Below are 24,422 nucleotides of genomic sequence, written 5' to 3'. Positions count from 1 at the left end.
TAAAGCATCAAGAATGAAGCAACATGGTAGAGTTTTTTAAAAGTTTGGTCACATGCAATCAAATGGCCTCTCATTGTGATCGTTCAGTGTGAATAGTATTTGCCCCTTGACACCAGCCACAGTGGGGCTCAGCATCTGCACTTCAAACTGTCCCCACACATATGTAAGCAAAACGATTAGCTAGCATTTCTTCATGTTACTTAATCCTGAGAACGGTATCTGTTTCCAACCCTTCTAGTGCTGCCATTCTTTTTTAATCCCACTGATACAATAAGTTCCTTTATTTAATTGGACTACTTAGCAACAATTCAGAATAAAGGATAGCTAACACATTTTGCAGCACAATTTCCTATCCTTTTTCTAAACAAATTGTCGTGGCACAGTGTCCCAAAGCGTAAACAGTTTGATTGAGTCATTTAATTCTCAGCACTGCTGTGGATTGAGAGCAGCGCAAACACGAACTGTTAAGATTTTGAAACATTATGGGTGTAAGCAAACAAGAATTTATGATTGCAATTAATAAATTCAAGGTGGCACTACACTGTGCAAACATGTTTATGGGTTACCATGATGCAGCTCAATGATATTTATACCATTGCACTCAGTGCTTTTTAATTACAATGTTCTTTTTTAAAAGCAATCCTTCTTAGAAAGTGGCTATTCCTGGAAAGGCCAGCTTTTTAATGCCCACCCCCAGTTGCCCATGGAGATATAGAGCCTCGTTTATCAGCTGTTGTTATTGGACTTATTCAACCGAGTGACTTCCGAGTACTCTTCAGAAAACTGTAAGAGTTAACCATTTCAGAATGAGACTGGAGATTCAGGCATTGACGGCAATGTTTTGGCTCCCAGATTCATGTTTGTGAATCATTGGGAATGTTAGAATGATCGAACGGCTTCATGGTCATTTTATCAATACCAGGTTTTTAGTTCATAGAATCCATACAGCATGGAAGAAGGCCATTCAGCCCATCAAGTCCACACCAACTTTCTGAAGAGCATGCCACATAGATCACCCCACTACCCTGTATTTCCCATGGCCAATCCACCTAACCCGCACATCTTTGGACCATGAGAGGAAACTGAAACATCCAGAGGAAACCCCCGCAGACACAGGGAGAACATGCAAACTCCACACAGTCGTCCAAGGGTGGAATTGAACCCAGGGTCCCCGGCGCTGTGAGGCAGCAGCACTAACTGCTAAGCCGTGCCACCCCAGTTTGAGCTCCAATTGAATTAACAGGATTTGAACTCACATTCCACTGAGTCAATCCCTTTGGAATAAGGGACCAGGTTTTCTTAAATGCAGACACCACCATCAGTTTTCAGGGAATCTCAAATTTTCAAAGAGGCCTCAACAGGCATGGGGAACTCACAGCCAGACCCATAACTGATGTATGCAAGGGCTTTGGGCACTTCTGTTTTGGCCTGAATGAATACAGTAGACAGTCACATATGGAGTGTAATGAGGTGACTCATCCAAACCCTGCCATTGTTAAGGTGGACACTCAATTTGCACTTCTAAATTTGCCACAGCACCATTTAATATCTAGGCCTGCGGATTCAGAGAAAATATGGTTCTCTCTTCAAGTTCTTTTCATTCGTCATCGACTAATTGGTTTGATACAACTTTCTTGTTTTCTGCAGTAAGAGTTGTATTATCCCGACAAACTGTGGGATGTTTAGATCAACAATTCAACAAAAGCCAAGACTCACCGAAAAGCATAGACCACTGGGCTGGAGGTCTGTATGTTGGATATTGCTTTGGAAAGGAAAAGCTGTTCCACTCTGCCAGGAATTGGAGAGCATAGCGTGCTGGGTTCTGAGCTTGACAGTGGATTACACTGCCAGTGGTGGCTGGAAACATGAGGAAGAGACAGAGAAGAAGAATTGGACTCATAATATTAACACTGAGGATTGAAAACTAGAGATCAATTCAGAGTGCAGTCCCCATGGTAACGCAGAATCTGGACACCACAGTTTTCTGAACAAACAAACCCTTTGGACCTCCTGTAGTGGATAATTTTCAACTTTGGTTAATATTTACCAAAGTCAATCTCTTGCAAAATAAATCCTCTTCTATCTCCCATTTAGTGCACTTTGGAAGGTGTAGATCAGAAATTCAATTTCAATCAGAACTACAATTTGTTGGAGTAACAAGTCCCATTCTGGGCACCACACTTTAGGAAGGATGTCAAGACTTGGAGAAGCAGAATATGATGATTCCATGGATGAGGAAACTCAGTTATGTGGAGAGAATGTGACTTTATTGGTCAAAAGTGTTGACATTTATGGGGAGATTTAATAAGAATATGAGAGATTTTGATAGTGTAAATAAAGAGAAATAATTTCCATTGGATGCAAGATCAGTAGCCGGGGCAATAGTTTGGTCGTCACAAGGACAAGCAACATTCCTTACATACTATATTAGTTTCAGTGTTGCTGTTGGTTGCTCTTTGTCTTTTGTAACCAGTGTTGTCCATACTAAAGACAGCATCACTCTCCCAGTGATGCATTCATTGGGTAGCACTCTTGCTTTGAAGCCTTGAAGGTCATGGGTTCAAATCATACTCCAGAATCTAGAGAGCAAAATGAAAGCTGACGTTCCAGTGAAGTACTGAATGAGTGCTATACTATCAGGTGCACTGTCTTTCAAAAGTTTCAAACGTTGTCTCAATCCCCTCTGCCCTCTGAAGATCCCCTGGAGTTTGGGCTGATGTCTATCCTTAACCAACACCATTGAATCTGGCAATTTATTTCACTTTATCTATTACCATTATTTATTTTATTGTTGTCTGAGGGTAACATCTGTGTGCAAATTAACTGCTGCATTTTTTTTACTTTATAAGAGCAAGAACTCTTCAAATGCTCATTGCTTCTGAAATATTCTGGGAGGTCCAAAGATTATACTTGGTGCGGTACGAATGAAAGTTCCTTCTTTAATCTTTTACCAGATTGAATCAAAATTAACTTAATTTGTAGGAAATCGTTGATATGGGAAGGGTCCAAAGATAGAAGGTGCTAGCATTGAGGGTCTGTGGCACAACTGATCCTTTACTCTCACAGATTCTTTTAACCTCGTCACCTGATGTAATTCTTCAGCACTCGCCCTGTTTCTTTTTCCTCAAGTTTCAACAAGATATGTCTGATAAGGTTTTGATGTTTTTAAAAAAAAAGTACCTTTACAAATGTCTTCTTGTTTAGAATCAAGGCCTGCGCAGGCAATCTTGTTTCTTAACAAGTTGCGATATTTGTGTAAATGCTGGTGTAATCTATGTGTGATTACTCACTGCACTGTAGAGCCCTTAATTCTAGATTCTCTTAAATATTGCATCTTTTTGCAAGTCAACAATGTAACAGTTGGCTTGATGTATCTCTTTCGGTCACGGTTTAGTTCCAAACAAAAGATTAGTTTTATATCGAGCTTCTAGATAATTCTCCAACAAAGACGAGCACTGTATTACATGTTTATTTGTGAGTTGTTGAAAAACATGCCAAGTTTGTAGATAATAGACATAAAAATGGAGAGTGCTGCACGGTTAAATGTTTCATTGTGAAACTATTTCACCAGTCAAATGGGCATGTAAAAGCATCACTGTAAAATCAGTTCTTTTTCTAACCCTCTCCCCTGTTGAAGATACTGTTCCTGAGCTCTTTAAGCTTTCTCTTTACACTTTCTCTAAAATCCACTCTTCATGCACAAACCAAAGAACAAGTTTGACTGTGGAACCCTTTGTAGGCCTCAGTAGGGGCTTCAGTTAGGCAGATGCTAGTTTGTGATAAGCAATAATACCATCATTGTGGGTTCAATGTCTGCACCAGCTGAGGTCAGTATGATCGACTCTCCTTCTCAACGTCACCCCTCGCCTGAGGCATGGTGACCCTCAAGTTAAACCACTACCACTCATCTTTTTCTAATGTGATACAACCCTGTTGTCCAGTAGAACTGTGGTGATTTTACCCTTAAATGTGCTGAACATTTGTATTTTCATGCAAAGATCTCAGACCCTCCAGTCAGAGACTTGCCATCCTTTGCTTGGCCAGGCTCGCAGCTAATGGATGGCGACTTGTTAAGGGGGCTCTCAGAGGTCAGCAAAAGCCAACACCTTTAGGAGTGATCAGGAGAAAATTGAGAGCAGCATTAAATTCTAGCAGGATCTCAATTTTTGATTTCGCGAGCGGAAGCCATTCTCTCTCATTGCAATCGATGCAATCACCATTGAACAATGAGCCCCAGCTGACTCCTGCAAGGTAACACATCATTATCTCCGTACACATACAGTTAGGTATTTTAGTTTTTAAATGAAAAAAAATCAAATGTGATTACAGAAACATAATTTAAGGAACTCTTCAAAAGCTTTAAGAAAGAAGATTGCAGGGATTAATGCAGCTAGCCAGGAGAACAAGTTGGCTCCTTAAATTGCACTTAACAGCATGAATGTGTTATAATTACAGCGTCACTAGGCAGGCCAGTACAAGAATGTTATCATCAATGCAGAGACAGTAAAGGTTTACAATTTCATTCTTTGAGGGTGGTGTACTGCTTGTGCACAGACTCTAAAATGAAAATTATAAAAAGAGGAAAAGCAGTCAGTCCACAAATTACCACCCTGGTAAATAATCTGCATGGCTACTTTTCTTTTGAAAGGGCATTGCGTGTCTTGATGGGGCATGTTGGTGGCAGAATATCTGGTATCGCAAGTCTGCCACTGATTAGGAAGTTTTTTAAAGAAACAACCTGATGGCTTTCTATTCCAGTGAACATTGAAAGGATTGCTACTGAATGGCTAAATGATCACCTCATTTCTGAACTAGAAAGCTTTGCAATTAAACCCTAGCTCAGTACTTAGAATATAGAAAAGATGATATGTATTTATATAGCTCCTTAGACCATGCCAGGATATCTCAAAACTCTTCAAGGGCAAGAAAGTGTCTTTTTAAAAATCTTAATCAAAGCTAAAAAGCAGGATAAGTGGCAGCCAATTTGTACATGACATGTTACCACAAACAAATAATTCATTTTGGATGAGGAGGCAATTTTTAATGGAGGGACAATGCCCAAGTGGTATTATCACTAAACTATTGATCCAGACACTCAGCTAATGTTCTCTGACTCAGGTTCAAATCCTGCCATGGCAGATGGTGGAATCTGAATTGAATAAAAAGAATTTGGAATTAAAGGTTTATTGGTGACCGTGAAACCATTGTCAATTGTCAGGGAAAAAAACCCATCTCGTTCACTAATATCCTTCAGGGAACGAAATGGGACATCCTTATCTGGTCTGGCCTACATGTGACTCCAGACCTACAACAACGTGGTTGACTCTCAACTGCCGACTGGGCAACAAGGAGTGAGCAATAAACACTGGCCCAGCCAGATACACCCACATTGCACGAGTGAACAAACAAAAGGAGAAGTTACTGTTGGTTAGGCCACTAGGAAAACTCAACTATTCTTCACACAGTGCTACAACAAGAAAGAAGACAGTTAGATCCTCAATTTAATGTATCTTCCAAATTGGCTGTTGGGTTTTCCCACCTGGGAGTTGTGATTATATTACACCAATGCTGCCTTAACTGAAAAGTACTTACATTGAGAGTGCCGTGTAATGGAATGAACTAATTTTGATCAAAATTTTCTTGAAAGCATTGTTCACCAGGTGATCTTCCTTCTCTTCAAGTCAAACCATGAGATGGTCTCCAGATATTGGAAACAGTTGGATGGGGCCTCAGTTTAGTATTTCAATTGAAGGACAACACTGACTCTCATCCAGCACTGAAGCATTATCAGAGAAAATCCTACACTGTGACTTGAATGCATAACCTTGTGACAAAAAGGTGACAGTGTTTCGAAGTGAACTAAGCTGGTACTATGATGTGCAGGAATATTGAGGAGTATGACATGAATTGTATCTTTCATTGCTTAGACTGTTGCGTTCTCAATCTGAAGCCTTGAGCACAGAATGAAGACTGTTCATTGTTTCCACAGCGAGAAATGGAAATTGGCCAGGAAATTTAAAACAACGGCCGGATTTTCATAAGACCATTAGAAAGGGAGGCAAGAGTAGGCCAAATGGCTACAACGTATCATTTAACAAGTTCACGGTTTATCCTAAGCCTCAATAAATTCATACCTGATCTTCACATGCCGAGATTACATTAGTGTTCAAACGTCTACCATTCTTTGTCTTGAATATATTCAACAACTGGACAGGACAAGAGACTTCTAAAGATTTGCAACCCTCTGACTGAAGACATTTTTCCTTACTTCAATCAGAAATGTCTGACCCTTTAATGTGAGACAATTTCCCTTAGTTCTCGAGTCTCTGCCTGGGGGAAGCAACCTCGCAGCATCTACCCTCACAAGTCTTCCAAGATTTACATAAATTTCAATGCAATAGTCTGTAATTCTTCTAAATTTCAGAGATGATCAGCCCATTCTGGCTTGTATCTCCTCCTCAGAAGACAGTTCTCTTATCCCAGGATTTAATCTGGTGAACTTTTGTTTGACCTCATGTCAGGATATTAAACTTTCAATTGCTGTGAAGAAAGTACTCTTCAAGATAGGTAAAGATTAGTGATGTTTTTAAATGACATTGTTTGTCTGTGGGAAGCATAAGGAGAAAATGGAGGGCAGGCACCTTCCCAAATAAATCAGGGAGATAAAGTAGAAAGTTGTCACTGGGCATTTCCCAGGCCCTCATCGTTTGAAACTTATTATTGACACAGGGTGAAGACTGGGCCATCTAACTTCCTATGAATATGATGCAGGATGGTCAAGAAATGTTTTTATATTAAAAGGGATTAACATCTAGAGAGTCTGATCCCTACCCTGGAGACTTTAGCGTATAAACTTGGTAATTTAGACTGTAACATTGTCCATAAGACAACAGACAAATCTTATATGTTTTTGGCTAAGTGAGAGGTGCGTTGGGTTTTTTGGACATCTTTCCAACATTCCAGTGAGATTTCTTGGCATACCTTTCCAAACTCACCTCATAAACTACCTCTCATCCATGCCTAAACCATCTTACCAGCTGTCACTCTCAGAACAACTTGCCATTCAGTGGATCTGTGAAAGACTGGCATCCCTTGTGCCTATGCTAAGTTTTGAAGCCAATGTGTACTGGGGCAAGCACTGACAGTCCAGATTGCACTGCATGATTCCTGGCATTTGGCCCACATGTGGCACTCGGTGAAATTGGCACCCTGCTTTCTGGGTGGGCACCTGGTGGTCCTGGTCAATGTAGTGATGTGCAGACAGGACAACATCTTCCTCCAGGGCCAGCGTTAACGACCTATCCTGCCCCCATGATGTCTCTCTCACACAGTTCTATCCCTAAGTTACCACATTCCATGACCACAACAACTTGTCAAACTGTGGGCATCCATTGTCTGTTCTGTCCCTGCCATCTTTGAATGGATGCTGTGCCAGACAAGTGTTGGCAATCAGGTGTTGGCCCTCACTGGCAATATCATAGCATTGTCGTTGCAGCAGTCATGAAGCCAGGCTGCGCCCAGCACGTAACCAGCATGGCTGACACTCTCTTACACATACAACCCCATTCCCTCACAATCATCACTTTTAAAACACTAGGTCACACAGTTTGACCTCTTCTGTAGCTACAACCCATCTAGACAATGTCATTAAGTCAATATTACTCTGTCTTCAATTTCCATTGCACAATGCTTGTCTAGCAAGGTTATGTCACATAAAGGCAAGCTTTTGGACAATTTCAGACAAGGGCTTTTACTTGCAGCCACCAAAAGTGAGCTTAAATAAAACAAGTAGAGGCTCCAGTTTTCTCCCACAATGCAAACCAAATTCTGGCATCATGACCAACAGAGATTTGACGTTCAATGACAGTCTGCTTCACTCAGCTCTCATTGACTGGAGCTGAGGTCCTGTCTGCATTGTAGCTCTCAACACAAACAAGCAGAGCTTCCTCCTCACCCGCCCAGGGTCCTCCTCCTCCTCCTCCTCCTCCTCCTTGGAAGATTTCTTTTGGTCCCCTAGTTCCTCAGTATCTAGTATACCACCATGTTGCCTGTTCCAATGAGGCAGAGCATGGTGTACTGGGATGTACTGGAGGGCCCTTCAGCAGCCTTTTGCCCTCCCCACTACAGACTTAGTCAAGGATGGGATAGTGTTGTCTCTTTCACCATTTCTGAAGAAGGTTCTAGGCCCAAAACTTCAGCCTTCCTGCTTCTCTGATGCTGCTTGGCCTGTTCATCCAGCTCTACACCTTGTTATCTGGGACAGTATTGTACCTGTGCGATGCCCTAGTTAGGGGATTACTCAGTGGAGCCATGAATCGTGGTAACGATGGGCAGCCCTTGTACCCCAGTAACTAGTCTTGTAAGGTATCTGGACCCTCAAACATAGTAGGTACACAAGAATGCTTCTGAAAGTAGCAGTCATAGCAGCTGCCAGGGTAGTGGGTGCACACCCTAAGGAAGTGGTAACGGTGATCCCAGATCATGTGTACAATAACTGAATGGAATCCCTTCTGTTGATGAAGTCTGCAGGGTTGTGACATGGCCCTTCAGTGCTGATTCATCCGTAGGTGCATGACTGCAAGATCCCACACAGGTCACACATCACTCCTCAGAAAGAGTCTGGAGTAACTGTCACCTTCATAGCCATCAGGAGACGATGGCCTCCCACTCCTGCAGCCTCTTGGTCCTGCTGCAGCTCCAACTGTCCATCCACCACAGTTCCATCATGTTGTCCTAGGATGCACGGAGTCTATGTCAACACTGAGCCAAAGTTGGGGTTGAAAAACTTTGGCCCTATTGTGGACCCTGAGGGGCCATGCCGCTACGCCATTTCGCTGAGCTGGGTGGTCCTCACTGCTCCTGGGCATACTGTTGGCCCACACCCTCCTGCATCACTTTCTGAGGAAGGCAGCCACAAAAACCAATATCTGACCAGTTGCTTGGTGCAAGGCTCCAGCTGGAAATGACCTCTGTTGGGAACATGAGGAGCGGCAGAAACTCTTGACCGCAGATCAGTCAGGGGTGGCATTACCTGCAGATAAGAGCCTCACACTCTCCTCCACACTGTGTGACAGGCTGCACTCCATTAAGGGGTGGGGTGGGGGGGAAGGTCCCCCACTATTCATTCAGTTTCAGCCTCAGCTTGGGCACCAATCTCAAGAAGGAGCTGCATTGGCCAAGGGGCCAGCACATGCCATCAAGATCGGAGTACCCGCTCTGCACTAAATCTCATCTCAAACCCACATCAATCAGGCCATCATTAAACATCCATGACTGATGATGCTCGCCATTTCCTTCAGGACCTTGGAAGTTGCACAAAGTACTGGGTCACCTTTGGCCAGCATTCTCCATTTTCTGAGTCATTGCTGCTAACTTCACCATCATTGAGGCGCCAGAATTCAATTTGCAAGCCCCAGTGGTGTGGTGAAATGTTCCTTTGACCAGCATTTGAGCCCTAAGCACGTTCACACTGTCCCTGCATTACAAGTAGGTGATGAAGTTTTTTTCCTATTCATTTTTTGTGGCATGTGGGCGTCGCTGGCTGGCTCACCTCTAGTTGCCCTTAAGAAGGTGGGGGTGAGCTGCCTTCTTGAGCCACTGCAGTACTCCTGCTGTGGGTGGACCCACAATGCTATTGGGGAAGGAATTCCAGGATTTTGCCCCAGTGGCAGTGGGGGAACAGCGATGTATTCCCAAGTCAGGATGGTGAGTGGCTTCAAAGGGAACTTGCAGTTGGTGGTGTTCCCATGTATCTGCTACCCTTGTCCTTCTAGATGGAAGTGGTCATGGGCTTGAAGTGGTTGCAAATGAACCAAAGCTGGAGTTTGTCAGAATGTGCCAGCATTCAGCAGATGTGGTACCCATCAAAGTGACACTGACTCTGCTCAGCCTGGGCATTATCCCAGCCATTTCCCAGGTGCATTTTGCTTCCAGAGAACAGGAAGTGATGCAGGGAATGAAGCTCATGCTGTACACTGTCAGCTCCGGTCCCTGCATAGTTGCCAGGTAACACTCCTCAACCTTCCCCAACCCCCTTCTGAGCATCCGTGTCCCTTTTAACTCATACAACTCCTGTGGACCATTTCCACCCATTGTCCTCCATTTGGAGACTCACCTCGTTGAATTTCACCTCCTGCTGTACTCACCTACCCCGAATAAGATTTATAATCATCTAGAAAAGAATAATTTGATTAGGGATAGTCAGAACGATTTTGTGAAGGGTAGGTCGTGCCTCACAAACCTTATTGAGTTCTTTGAGAAGGTGACCAAACAGGTAGATGAGAGTAAACCGGTTGATGTGGTGTATATGGGTTTCAGCAAGGCGTTCGATAAGGTTACCCACAGTAGGCTATTGTACAAAATACGGAGGAATGGAATTGTGGGGGATATAGCAGTTTGGATCGGAAATTGGCTTGCTGAAAGAAGACGGAGGGTGGCAGTTGATGGGCAGTGTTCATCCTGGAGACCAGTCACTAGTGGTGTACCGCAAGGGTCGGTGTTGGGCCCCACTGCTGTTTGTCATTTTTATAAATGATCTGGATGAGGGCGTAGAAGGATGGGTTAGTAAATTTGCAGACGACACTCAGGTCGGTGGAGTTGTGGATAGTGACGAAGGATGCTGTAGGTTGCAGACAGACATAGATAAGCTGCAGAGCTGGGCTGAGAGGTGGCAAATGGAGTTTAATGCAGACAAGTGTGAGGTGATGCACTTTGGTAGGAGTAACCAGAAGGCAAAGTACAGGGCTAATGGTAAGATTCTTAGTAGTGTAGATGAGCAGAGAGATCTTGGTGCCCATGTACACAAATCCTTGAAAGTTGCCACCCAGGTTGACAGGGCTGTTAAGAAGACATACAGTGTTTTAGGTTTTATTAATAGAGGGATTGAGTTCCGGAAAGAAGAGGTTATGCTGCAGCTGTACAAAACTCTGGTGCGGCCACACTTGGAGTATTGTGTACAGTTCTGGTCACCGCACTATGAGAAGGATGTGGAAGCTTTGGAAAGGGTACAGAGGAGATTTATTAGGATGTTGCCTGGTATGGAGGGAAGGTCTTACGAGGAAAGGTTGAGGGACTTGAGGCTGTTTTCGTTAGAGAGAAGAAGGTTGAGAGGTGACTTAATTGAAACATATAAAATAATCAGAGGGTTAGATAGGGTGGATAGGGAGAGCCTTTTTCCTAGGATGGTGACGGCGAGCACGAGGGGGCATAGCTTTAAATTGAGGGGTGAAAGATATAGGACAGATGTCAGAGGTAGTTTCTTTACTCAGAGAGTAGTAAGGCAATGGAACGCTTTGCCTGCAACGGTAGTAGATTCGCCAACTTTAAGTACATTTAAGTCGTCATTTGACAAGCATATGGACGTACATGGAATAGTGTAGGTTAGATGGGCTTGAGATCGGTATGACAGGTCGGCACAACATCGAGGGCTGAAGCGCCTGTGCTGTGCTGTAATGTTCTATGTTATATGAACTTTGTTGTTACACCTTATTAATGCCCAGTTTGCTTCTCCATGTTTTCCCTTTTGGGGCCACAGTTGTGGTCCCTGCCAATATCACCCGCTGCTGAAACCTAACATTGCTGTTCCTCGTGCCCTACACCTCCTTGAATATTTCCCATCACCGTCTTTGACCTCACCTCTACAAGTGCCTTTACTTTGAACCCCAGCCTTTGCTCCCCTCAACACGAATGGCCCTGACTTGCCTGCTGCCCTTCGCATCTTCCTTACAATTAACAGCCAGAGTGTACTTGTCCCCAGCTTTCTGACTGATTTCAACAAGCAGCCCCTAGACCTGTGAGCAGACCCTTTACTGCCGTGTTTGCAGGCCCCTGAGTGATGACTGCCCACACTGCTGCTGCTGACCCTACAGGACCAACTGCTCCCCAGACTGTGCTCAGAAAAGTCTGGCCGTAAGTGGCCCAAGTGGACGACTGGCCATGGCCCAGCCCTGGATCGTGTATGGGCTGTGCTTGTGTCTGATGGCACCAGGACCCTCCGACAGACTGTAGTGTACCCCCTTGAGGAGACTGAGGCCTGGCCCCAACCACTTTCTGACAGAGCTTTGTGGTTGAATAAATGTGTGCAGCAGTGTGTTGCATGCTGTAGGCGTTAGATTGACGTCTCGATGTACTGCTCACAAAAACAGCTCCATTCTCCCATTTCCCCAGCCCTAGCCAAATCCCAAATAACAAGTATCCTGTCTGTGTATCTGCACTAAACAGCATAGCCATATGGTGATACTTTGGCTCTGACCAACAGGCATGGGGTGGCATGGCAAGACAGGGATGCTGCAAGCTGGCAGGTCGGTGCAGAGTGATTGAGCGCCAAGAGAGTAAGCAAGCAGCCCTGAGCTGCAGCCTGGCCCAGCCCATGAGCTGAGGGCCTGTTCCTGCGCGGAGTGTCCTTGCAACAGCCTTTCAATGCTGATTACTCGTGCACCCTGCAGTGCAGGTCTCTACTTCCTCAGCAACCTGCGAGGGGGTGGTTGGGGGGGTTGTCAGAGCGGCATTGTCAGGATTGTGAGGAATTGGCAAATGTCCGCTTCCAAAATCCGTGGATGAGGAATGCATATGGCTGGTGCTCATGGAGCGTACCCTGAGACACTGTTTGCTGCTGACCAACATGATTGGTCCTCACAGTCAGAGGTGAGCTGTCCTCACCAGGAATATGCTTGGACTTCCAGGTTGAGAATTTTCCAAGCCTTGCTTGTTCAGTGCTTTTGGAAAGATAGGAAGCTGAATGTCAGTAAGGTGAATCACAATATTATTAAGATGTTTAGCATCAATAATCCCCTTCAGTAGGGAACTTGCCACTGCCCACGGGAAACTTACCTCATCGTTCAACAGAAGTAGAAAACCAAGTTACTCCTAACATTGGGATAAACTTCGCCAAATTTCTTGCCCAACATTTGTACTCATCTTGCCATAACCCGTGTTGCTCAGGTTCCTATGGTATTCTAACATACATAAACTGTGATTAGATTAGATTAGATTCCCAACAGTATGGAAACAGGCCCTTTGGCCCAACAAGTCCACACCGCCCCTTGAAGCATCCCACCCAGACGCACCCCTATAACGCAAACACCCCTGTTCACTACGGGCAATTTAGCATGGCCAATCCACCTAACCTGCACATCTTTGGACTGTGGGAGGAAGCCGGAGCACCCGGAGGAAACCTACGCAGGCACGGGGAGAATGTGCAAACTCCACACAGACAGTCACCCGAGGCGGGAATTGAACCCGGGTCCCTGGCGCTGTGAGGCTGTGATCTACGTGAATTAATTGCTTAAAGCGTGACTGTGCTCCCTGAAGTTCAGTGCTTTTTTTCTGAGCCACACAGAGGAGGAAGATTGCATTTTGATGCCTATTATATGCTTGGTAGCTCAGCATAGTCAGAGCAGTACAATTGGATTCAGCTCTCTTTGGTTGAGAAAGAGGAAATTGAGTCAATATTCCTTTCTCGTGTAGCATGGGCGTGTATAAGTATGGGTGGACACGTGTGTGTGTGTGTGTGTGTGTGTGCGTGTGTGTGTGTGTGTGTGTGTGTGTGTGTGTGTGTGTGTGTGTGTGTGTGTGTGTGTGTGTACATATATGTGGACACAGCCCTGTTTCTTTACTTTGAAATCCCTCCATCGCTTTGCCTTCATGTTTCACCCACAATCTTCTGAAATATCCGCACCCCTGCTCCTTGAGCAGTTTTAATCAGTCCATCAGTTGGAGGTCTGCATCTCCAGCTGCCAGGGGCTTAAGTTCTGGAACTCAGTCCTTAAATATCTTTGCCCCCTACCTCCCTTCCTTCATTTAAGAACTTAAAACTTACCTATTCAATAAAGTTTTTGGAGAGGATACAGAATGGTTTACTAGGATGTTGCCTGGTATTGGGGAATTTTAGCATAGCAGTGTGGAACTAAAGGAACACAGCAGGCCAGACAGCATCAGAGGAGCAGGAAAGTTGACATTTCAGGTCAGGGCCCTTCTTCAGACTGGATTTGTTTTCACTGGAACACAAGAGGTTGAGGGGCGACCTGATGGAAATTCGTAAAATTATGAATGGCCTGGATAGAGTGGAAAGTACGAGGCTTTTCCCAAGGTGGATGAGTCAATGACTATGGCGACAAAGTTTCAAGGTATGAGGGGAGGAAGTTTAAAACAGATGTGCGAGGCACATTTTTCACACAAAGGGTGGTGAATGCCTGGAACACGTTGCCAGAGGACGTGGTGGAAGCAGGCACATTAGCAGCATTCAAGAAGCACCTGGATGAATACATGAATACGAAGGGAATAGAGGGATATGGATCCTGCTTTTGAAGATAGTTTTAGCATGGAAGAGCAAAATGTGTCAGCACAGGCTTGGAGGGTCGAAGGGCCTGTTCCTGTGCTGTATTGTTCTTTGTTCTTTGCAATATTTCCTTTGGTGAATTGGTGTCAAGTTATGATTTAAGAAGTGCTGTGCAATGCTTTATTATATTAAAGGTGCTACATAAATCCAAGTTTTTGCTGTTGTCTCTGAAGCTCCTATATATAGGATCACTATTCGAATATTTTATGTGACAGGGCCTGAGCATAACCAGAACATGCGCCAATCTCCTTTGGAATGGAAGGAAGAACAGTGGAAAAGTAAAACTTATAGTCGGGATCTTCCCCTTTTTGTCGAGTTTGGAGGAGGGAAACCTAAAGCGAATGAGGATGGAAAATCCCATCAAATCTTTCACCCATCAGGCAGCTGATTAGCTACTAGCAAGCTTTCTACTGGAATTACGACCAGACACAAGAAAGCCCTACCAAGAGCTGCCAGCCAACCAGAAACCCAGCAGCTATTGCCATTACAACACCCTCCAGGCTCCCAGGTCGAAGGGTTGTCCACTGGCAAGGTCAGTGTCATTTAGGAGAGATTCAGGTGGGTAGCTGCCTCAGGAGTTGGGGGTTGAGTGGAGCATGCAGTTGGAAGCCAGAATTCTCTGTGGCCACCCTCGTACTCCACGTCCAATCCTTCAATTGTACTCTACTGAGTGCCACCCCAGGTCCACGCACCCAAACACAACTGGCAACATTTCCACATTAGTCAACCAAACAGGTAGACTTTCACATTCTGAAGTGATTGCAGTTAAGGCGTGATAAGGCCCTTAACTGGTCAACGACATAAGAGCTTCAATTGGCAGTAGGGCAGGGAGATGGAGTTTGGGCCTTCCCAACTAGAATTTAATTCAGACAAATGTGGTATGCTGCCAAGATTATGATCTGCCAACATCCCACTTAATCCTGCTTCTGGGCCCGACACCACTATAACTCTATAACTGTATTGCACCTGATGAGAGTACTTGCTAAATGAGTCAATTAGTTAATCACATGCCTGTACTGTGAGCCATATAGAAAATAATACCTCTACCTCTATTCCAAATATAAAAACCGCTGGATGAAGTAGAGCAATGCAACAGATGATGGTTGAAAATAGGTTCACCAACTGCACTCACAATGAACACTGATATGGTTCTATGCCCTTTCTGTAAAACTTTGTAAAACACTGGTTGGGCCACAGATGGAATACTGTGTGCAGCGCTGCAGCTCAGTGACACTATCAGAAGGATGTCATTGCGCTGGCAGGGGTGCAGCAGTGATTCACCAGGATGTTGCCTGGGATGAAAGATCTCAGTTTACAAGGAGAGACTGGGTTTGTTTTCCTTGGATCAGAGGGAAGATCTGATTGAGATATACAAAATTGTGAGAGACATAGACAGGGTGGTTCGTGAGAATCTCTTCCCCATGGCAGACATGTCAAAGATGAGGGGTTTAAGGTAAGGAGTAAATGGTTTAGAGGAGATCTGAGTTGTTGGTAGAAATATGGAAGGTGTTGCCTGACGGGCAGGTGGAGTCAGGTTCTCTTGCAACATTTAAGAAGTATCTGGACAATCATTTGAAATGCTAAAGCACTGTAGGCAATGGACTAAGTGCAGGTAAATGTGATTAGTGTAGTTTGACGTTTTGTTGGTTGTCATAGAGATAGTGGGCTGAAGGGCCTATTTCTGTGCTTTTTGGCCCATGTAAGATGACTGCCTTGCATTCTGTTTCCCAAATCATGGGATAATTACTGTCTACCAGTAGCACCCTGACCTTCCATTTAGATGGTTGCAAGTTCAAGCCCACATGCTGTGCTGGCATTTCCTTGGTGTGAAGATACCTAATTCTGCATTATCACAAGTGCTATCCTTTTACATAGCACTAACTGAGAGCCTGCCAATTTGTAGTCATGGAATTGCTCAAGTCAGCATGATATGTCTCCTGGTGTCTTGCCCAGGAAGCATCTCCTGAATACATGGTCATTAGATCAAATGAACCCGTTATTTCTCACTTGTTTATGGGATCTTGCTGTGCTTTCCAGGTTATTAATCTGTAGTGAAACACTTTGGGACATCTGAAGGATGTGAAAGGTGATATATAACTACAGGTCCATTCCTGTCTCATTTATTTCCCTGAAGGCTGAAACACCAGGTTTCAGTATCGGAATATGGGGCCGGCCAGTCAGGATTGAGAGGACAAGAAATACCTTTGCTCTAAGAGTTGTGAATCTTTTGGAATCCTCTACGCCAGAGAGCTGAGAATGATAAATCATTGAATATTTTCAAGATAGAGGTGGAAAAACATTTGGATACTGAGGCGATGAAAAAATATGGTGATAGTGCAAGAACGTATAGCTGAGTAAAACATCAACCTTGACCTTACTGAGTGGCAGAACAGGCCCAAAGGGCCAAATGGCCTGCTGTTCTTCTAATTTCTTATAAGTTATGAAAATACTTAACTTTATTTGCGAGTACTTATGGTACAGTCTAAATGATATTAAATTCCAGTATGCACTAAAATGTTGAGTAGTGTGGGTGTTAGTAGTTATTTGAAGAGCCAGGTGATTGGCATTTTTTCCTTTTTGTCTTGTTCATGCAAACATCCCAAGCAATCAGGCATTTAGCAAGGCATCTTTATCAAGCCTCTGTCATGTGATGTTCCAGGCAACCGGTGGAGATTCTTCTGGGTCCTATTAACTGAGGATGTCTAACAATGTTACAAAAATTGTGCAGTGAGTCAGCGTGAAACTGGGCACAATTCACTACACAATTGCAAAATATGAGCACTAATCCTTTACTTAGACCTTGAAAATATTTCAGTTTTCTTTTGGGTTTCATCTTATCATATTTCAGAAAAAGACTAAATGACTGTTTGTTGCTTTTCTGTTTTGAAACAGTAATGTCTCCTCCCATCCTCTGAAACTTCACAACACTATAGGCATTTGTGTCAATGTCAATTGTGGATGTAAAATCATTGGCTGTGTTTGAACTCGCAAATATCTTTCTTAATTTACATTCCACAACAGAACCATTAAAAGCACTGCTTCCTCTCACTGAATGGGATACAATTATCATGTTTGCACTCCCTGTTAAAACAAACTAGACAAAATGCAGGAGCAAAATGCTCTGACTGCTGAAAATCCCAACGAAAAACACAAAAAAAGGTTGCAAATAGTCAGCAGGTGAGACAGCATCCATGGAGACAGAAACAGGGTTATCATTTCAGATCAATGACCTTTTGGGTAAAAATAATGGACTTTTAAAGTTCATTCATGGGATGTGGGCATCGCTGGGTAGGCCAGCATTTAAAGACCATCCCTAATTGCCGAGAGGGCAGTTGAGAGTCAATGTTGCTGTGGAACTGGAGTCACATATAAGCAGCACCAGGTAAGGATGGCAGTTTACTTTCCTGAAGGACATTAGAGAACATTAGATGGATTTTTCTGACAATTGATAGTGGATTCACAGTCGTTATTAGACTGTTAATTTCAGACTTTTTTTCTGTTTAATTCAAATTCCACCATCTGCCATGGCAGGATTTGAATTCAGCTCCCCAGAACATTACCTGGTTTTCTGGATGAGCATTTCAGCAATAACACAATTAGGCCATCACAGCATAAATGCTAAGACACCCTGATTAAGCAACTTGGGTCATCCCTGGATCCGTCTGCTCATTGATAATGGGAACTGCAGATGCTGGAGAATCCAAGATAACAAAGTGTGGAGCTGGATGAACACAGCAGGCCAAGCAGCATCTTAGGAGCACAAAAGCTGACGTTTCGGGCCTAGACCCTTCATCAGAGAGGGGGATGGGGTGAGGGAACTGGAATAAATAGGGAGAGAGGGGGAGGCAGACCGAAGATGGAGAGAAAAGAAGATAGGTAGAGAGGAGAGTGCAGGTGAGGAGGTAGGGAGGGGATAGGTCAGTCCAGGGAAGACGGACAGGTCAAGGAGGCGGGATGAGGTGGTAGGTAGGAAATGGAGGTGCGGCTTGGGTTGGGAGGAAGGGATGGGTGAGAGGAAGAACAGGTCAGGGAAGCGGAGACAGGCTGGGCTGGCTTTGGGATGCAGTGGGGGGAGGGGAAGAACTGGGCTGGTTTTGGAATGCAGTGGGGGAAGGGGAGATTTTGAAGCTTGTGAAGTTCCATCCCCACCCTTGTCTGCCTTCTGGAGAGACCACTCTCTCCGCGACTCCCTTGTCCGCTCCACACTCCCCTCCAACTCCACCACACCCGCCACCTTCCCCCACAACCACAGGAAGTGCTACACTTGCCCCCACACCTCCTCCCTCAACCCCTATCCCAGGCCCCAAGATGACCTTCCATATCAAGCAGATGTTCACCTGCACATCTGCCAATGTGGTATACTGTATCCATTGTACCCGGTGTGGCTACCTCTACATTGGGGAAACCAAGCGGACGCTTGGGGACCGCTTTGCAGAACACCTCCGCTCTGTTCACAACAAACAACTGCACCTCCCAGTCATGAACCATTTCAACTCCCCCTCCCATTCCTCAGACGACATGTCCATCATGGGCCTCCTGCAGTGCCACAAGGATGCCACCCGAAGGTTGCAAGAACAGCAACTCATATTCCGCTTGGGAACCCTGCAGCCCAATGGTATCAATGTGGACTTCACCAGCTTCAAAATCTCCCCTTCCCCCACTGCATCCCAAAACCATCCCAGTTCTTCCCCTCCCCCACTGCATCCCAAAACCAACCCAGCCTGTCTCTGCTTCCCTAACCTGTTCTTCCTCTCACCCATACCTTCCTCCCACCTCAAGCCTCACCTCCATTTCCTACCTACCACCTCAGCCCACCTCCTTGATCTGTCCGTCTTCCCTGGACTGACCTATCCCCTCCCTACCTCCTCACCTATACTCTCCTCTCTATCTATCTTCTTTTCTCTCCATCTTCGGTCCGCCACCCCCTCTCTCCCTATTTATCCAGAACCCTCACCCCATCCCCCTCTCTGATGAAGGGTCTAGGCCCAAAACGTCAGCTTTTGTGCTCCTGAGATGCTGCTTGGCCTGCTGTGTTCATCCAGCTCCACACTTTGTTATCCAACTGCTCATGATGGATGAGGCTTCACTGACAGGATTGTCAAGGCTTCATCTCCTTCTAGCTTAGTAAAAGCAAAATACTGCAGATGCTGGAAATCTGAAACAAACGTATAGAATGCTGGAGAAACTCAAGAGGTTGGGCAGCACCTGTGGAGAGAGAAACAGAGTTAACTCTTCAAACCTCCTGCCAGTTCTGAAGAATGGTCAAACATTACTCAAAATGTCCATTTATACCCTGAAACCATTGTACAATCTCTCCAGAGACCACATGCATGTAATAACAGCCAATAAATGGCCAGCAAAAGCGTATATTTTGTTACATTTGGCTCCTTCAGCTGGGCAAATTATGACCCAATCGATCAACAACAGCCAAGGCTCCAGTCGACAAACTCACCTCTTGTGTGTAGAGTATTCATTTCCAACTGAGTTCTATCCTGCTCAAGGCAGGGAGTTGGTGAGAAGTCAGTTTGCATGTTAACTGGATTATCTGAGAGTATTAGGGAATTGGGACTGAGGTGAAATATGGAAATGATAATCAGATGAAATGCAAAATAGGCCATCAAAGTCTGTGATATCACCCAAGACAAATTTATGCCCCATCAAGTCTAATGGAGGCTGACTTCATAATTAGTCTTTCCATATAGATACACAATGTACTTTCAGTGTTGTCTAGATAGTATGGAGAAGGCTATAAACTTTATTTGACTCTGACTGGTCTAGATTCACCAAATCCTGCACTGCAGTGAGAAATTGTGTTTGACAGGAACATGGGTGGGAGATACTGATTTAATATAGGGGCACCAATATTTTGAACTAAGGTCTCTTTAGTGCGGCCCAAAGTTCAGAGAGTGGAGTTGATTGATTTATCTTGTGTGAATTGGAATTTCATAGGAGTTAGGCAGCACCTCGGCATCTTGCCCACTGGTCAATGATTTGTCCAAAATCTAAGGCTGAACAGAGTGAGAGAGCAAAGGATGCTCCCCCAAACCACTTCCCATCTTACTTCTGGGCACTGGTGAGAAAATGCTCAGGGTGATAGCCCTGTTGTCCTTTAAAACAGAAAAACGAGGGAAATCTTCAGAATGAAGAGAGTGAGATCTGGCCAATGGTTTACACTACCAATTGGAAACTTAAAGGTGTGAAGAATAGAAGCAATTCCAGAGGCGGGAAAATAATATGACAAGAAAGATACAGGGTATAAGAGAAGGTCTTTGATATGGTGGAATACACCAGAGATCAAGTAACACAAGAAGTGATAATACAAGAGAAAAGGGAATGGTTTTGCAACAAGTAAATGCATAATCGATATCTATTACAGTGGCTCAGTGGTTAGCACTGCAGCCTCACAGCACCAGGGACCCAGGTTCAATTCCTGCCTTGGGCGACTGTCTGTGTGGAGTTTGCACACTCCCCCCGTGTCCGCGTGGGTTTCCTCCGGGTACTCCAGTTTCCTCCCACAGTCCAAAGATGTTCAGGCTTGGTGGATTGGCCATGCTAAAATGCCCGTAGTGTTCAGGGGTGTGTCAGTTATAGGGGGATGGGTCTGAGTGGGATGCTTCAAGGGGCAGTGTGGATTTGTTGGGCTGAAGGGCCTGTTTCCACACTGTAGAGAATCTAATCTAATCCCTATAGAGGCGTACATAATAACATCAGATTCATCAGTAAAATGGGAGCTGCATAAGAATCTGAAACTTTTGAAATCTGTGTTGAGTCTGGAAGACAATAAAATGCCTGATTACTCTCTGACTCTTTCAAATGGTAGTATAATCCTGAAAATTGTTATCGTTGTCCTAAGTGCTCTGGAACCATGATGTCATGCTGCAACTGTACAAAACGCTAGTGCGGCCTCACTTAGAATATTGCGTGCAGTTCTGGTCCCCCCCCCCGTTACAGGAAGGATGTGGAAGCATTGGAAAAGGTGCAGAGGAGATATACCAGGATGTTGCCTGGTCTGGAGCGCAGGCCCTATGAAGAAAGGCTGATGGCCTTGGGTCTGTTCTCATTGGAGAGAAGAAGGCTAAGAGGGGATTTAATAGAGACATACAAGATGATCAGGGGATTAGATAGGGTGGACAGTGAGAGTCTTTTTCCGAGGATGATGACTTCACCTTGTACAAGGGGGCATTGCTACAAATTGAGGGGTGATAGATTTAAGGCAGATGTCAGAGGCAGGTTCTTTATTCAGAGAATGGTAAGGGCGTGGAATGCCCTACCTGTCAATGTAATTAACTCAGCCACATTAGGGGCATTTAAACAGTCCTTGGATAAGCATATGGATGATGATGGGATAGTGGAGGGGGATGGGCTTAGAATAGTTCACAGGTCGATGCAACATCAAGGGCTGAAGGGCCTGTTCTGCGCTGCATTGTTCTGTGTTCTATGTTCTGTGCTCCTTGGCAGAGGCTTGGGATAGACAGAAATCTAAACAGATCCGATCTGGAACACTGTGCTCAGTGTTGGAGACCAATCTCAGGAAGAATACACTGGAGTAGATGCAGTGCAGCTTGAATATGACATAACCAGGGTTTAAAAGGCTGAATTATGAAGACAGGTTACGGAGATTCGGCTTGTTTACACTCATTCTCATATTATAATGTTCTTCCTCAGTGTTTTCAGTGTAGATTTTTGAGGTGGGTCCGATCAATGTGTTTAAGATATTAAAATTATTTGGCACAGATGATAAAGTGAACCTATTTCCTTTGGTGGGGCATTGAAGAATCAGTTGAAATAATTTTTAAAATTTAGAACTGAGCCATTTGGGAAGCAAAATCAGGAAGCATTTGTTCACACTGAAGGCGGCAAAAATCTAGCACTCACTCTCTCAAAAGTCTGTGAATACTGGGATAATTGGAACTTTCAAGGTTGAGGTCAATAAATCTTTGTCACATACAGGCACCCAGGGACGTGGGGCAAAGGTGAGAAAAGTGAGTTGAAGAGCAGTCAAATTAAATGGGAGAGAACTTCTAAAGGGACAAATTATCTACTCCTAGTCTTAAAATTCCTATCAGAGATAATGGGAACTGCAGATGCTGGAGAGTCCAAGATAACAAAGTGTGGAGCTGGATGAACACAGCAGGCCAAGCAGCATCTCAAGAGCACAAAAGCTGACGTTTTGGGCCTAGACCCTTTATCAGAGAGGGGGATGGGGAGAGGGTTCTGGAATAAATAGGGAGAGAGGGGGAGGCAGACCGAAGATGGAGAGAAAAGAAGATAGGTGGAGAGGAGAGTATAGGTGGGGAGGTAGGGAGGGGATAGGTCAGTCCAGGGAAGACAGACAGATCAAGGAGGTGGGATGAGGTTAGTAGGTAGGAAATGGAGGTGTGGCTTGAGATGGGAGGAAGGGATCGATGAGAGGAAGAACAGGTTAGGGAAGCAGAGACAGGCTGGGCTGGTTTTGGGATGCCGTGGGGGGAGGGGATGAACTGGGCTGGTTGTGGGGTGCAGTGGGGGAAGGGGAGATTTTGAAGCTGGTGAAGTCCACATTGATACCATTGGGTTGCAGGGTTCCCAAGCGGAATATGAGTTGCTGTTCTTGCAACCTTCGGGTGGCATCCTTGTGGCACTGCAGGAGGCCCATGATGGACATGTCATCTGAAGAATGGGAGTGGGAGTTAAAATGGTTCGCGACTGGGAGGTGCAGTTGTTTATTGCGAACTGAGCGGAGGTGTTCTGCAAAGTGGTCCCCAAACCTCCGCTTGGTTTCCCCAGTGTAGAGGAAGCCACACCGGGTACAATGGATACAATATACCACATTGGCAGACATGCAGGTGAACCACTGCTTAATAGGGAATGTCATCTTGGGGCCTGGAATGGGGTTGAGGGAGGAGGTGTGGGGGCAAGTGTAGCACTTCCTGCGGTTGCAGGGGAAGGTGCCAGGTGTCGTGGGGTTGGAGGGCAGTGTAGAGTGAACAAGGGAGTCATGGAGAGAGTGGTCTCTCTGGAAGGCAGACAAGGGTGGGGATGGAAAAATGTCTTGGGTGGTGGCGTTGGATTGTAGATGGCGGAAGTGTTGGAGGGTGATGCATTGTATCTGGAGGTTGGTGGTGTGGTGTGTGAGAACGAGGGGGATCCTCTTTGGGCGGTTGTGGCGGGGGCGGGGTGTGAGGGATGTGTTGCGGGAAATGCGGGAGACGCGGTCAAGGGCGTTCTCGACCACTGCGGGGGGAGAGTTGCGGTCCTGGAAGAACTTGGACATCTGGGATGTGCGGGAATGGAATGCCTCATCCTGGGAGCAGATGTGGTGGAGGTGAAGGAATTGGGAATAGGGGATGGAATTTTTGCAGGAGGGTGGGTGGGAGGAGGTGTATTCTAGGTAGCTGTGGGAGTCGGTGGGCTTGAAATGGACATCAGTAACTAGCTGGTTGCCTGAGATGGAGACTGAGAGGTCCAGGAAGGTGAGGGATGTGTTGGAGATGGCCCAGGTGAAGTGAAGGTTGGGGTGGCAGGTGTTGGTGCAGTGGATGAACTATTCGAGCTCCTCTGGGGTTCCTATGTTTTGTTTGTAGGCTTGGTACTACACCAAGCAACTTGTTAAATGTTAGGCCAATGGTGTGTTGCAGCTATCATTGGCCATTAATATCAATAATTTGTCAGCTATTACCTGAATTAATGTAATGAAACAAAGAACTGTGGATGCTGAAGATTTGAAACAAAAAGCAGAAATTGCTGGATAAACTCAGCAACTCTGGCAGCATCTGTATTCTGAGGAAGCCTCACTGGACCTGAATTGTTGACTCTACTTTCCCTCCACAGATGCAGACCTGTTGGGGTTGTCCACCAACTTCTGTATCTGAATTAATGTGGTTAATTCTGGTGCTGATAATGCTTTAGACAAAGAATTGCTTTCTTAGAATATCCATTTTTCTAAGTAAGGCCATAGTTAAATTATTCCTCCTTATTCATTTTCTCTTGCTATCCAGCATAGATATCATTCACACTTTTCATTTGTTAAAATAATATTCCTGATGCATGGGCAATAATTTCAGACTGTTCTAAATGTAATGTTGAATTTATCAATAGAGCTCAGTGT

General features: G+C 45.0%; 1 protein-coding gene and 1 long non-coding RNA gene across 4 annotated transcripts in view; one reads left to right on the top strand and one right to left on the bottom strand.

The window, feature by feature from the left end:
* The window catches only part of LOC125461945 (spondin-2-like), a 43,403-nt gene extending 41,435 nt beyond the window's left edge, over nucleotides 1-1,968 (bottom strand). Inside the window, exon 1 of the mRNA XM_048551340.1 lies at nucleotides 1,717-1,968. Coding sequence (XP_048407297.1) covers nucleotides 1,717-1,900 — 184 coding nt within the window. The 5' untranslated portion in view covers nucleotides 1,901-1,968. The remainder of the gene's footprint in view (nucleotides 1-1,716) is intronic.
* LOC132210780 (uncharacterized) overlaps nucleotides 1-24,422 on the top strand; it is a 90,870-nt gene that overhangs the window by 37,024 nt on the left and 29,424 nt on the right. Inside the window, exon 4 of one of the 3 annotated variants that reach the window (XR_009446960.1) lies at nucleotides 14,551-14,815. The exons of the other annotated variants lie outside the window; for them this stretch is intronic. This is a non-coding gene — a long non-coding RNA (uncharacterized LOC132210780). Of the gene's footprint in view, nucleotides 1-14,550; nucleotides 14,816-24,422 lie in introns of those variants that run through there. 3 annotated transcript variants of the gene reach the window in all.

This window comes from Stegostoma tigrinum, chromosome 20 (assembly GCF_030684315.1).
Source record: "Stegostoma tigrinum isolate sSteTig4 chromosome 20, sSteTig4.hap1, whole genome shotgun sequence".
In the NCBI taxonomy this organism is placed as follows: Eukaryota; Metazoa; Chordata; class Chondrichthyes; order Orectolobiformes; family Stegostomatidae; genus Stegostoma; species Stegostoma tigrinum.
Note: the sequence above shows the minus strand (reverse complement) of the source record. Positions and strands in the feature narration are given on the sequence as shown.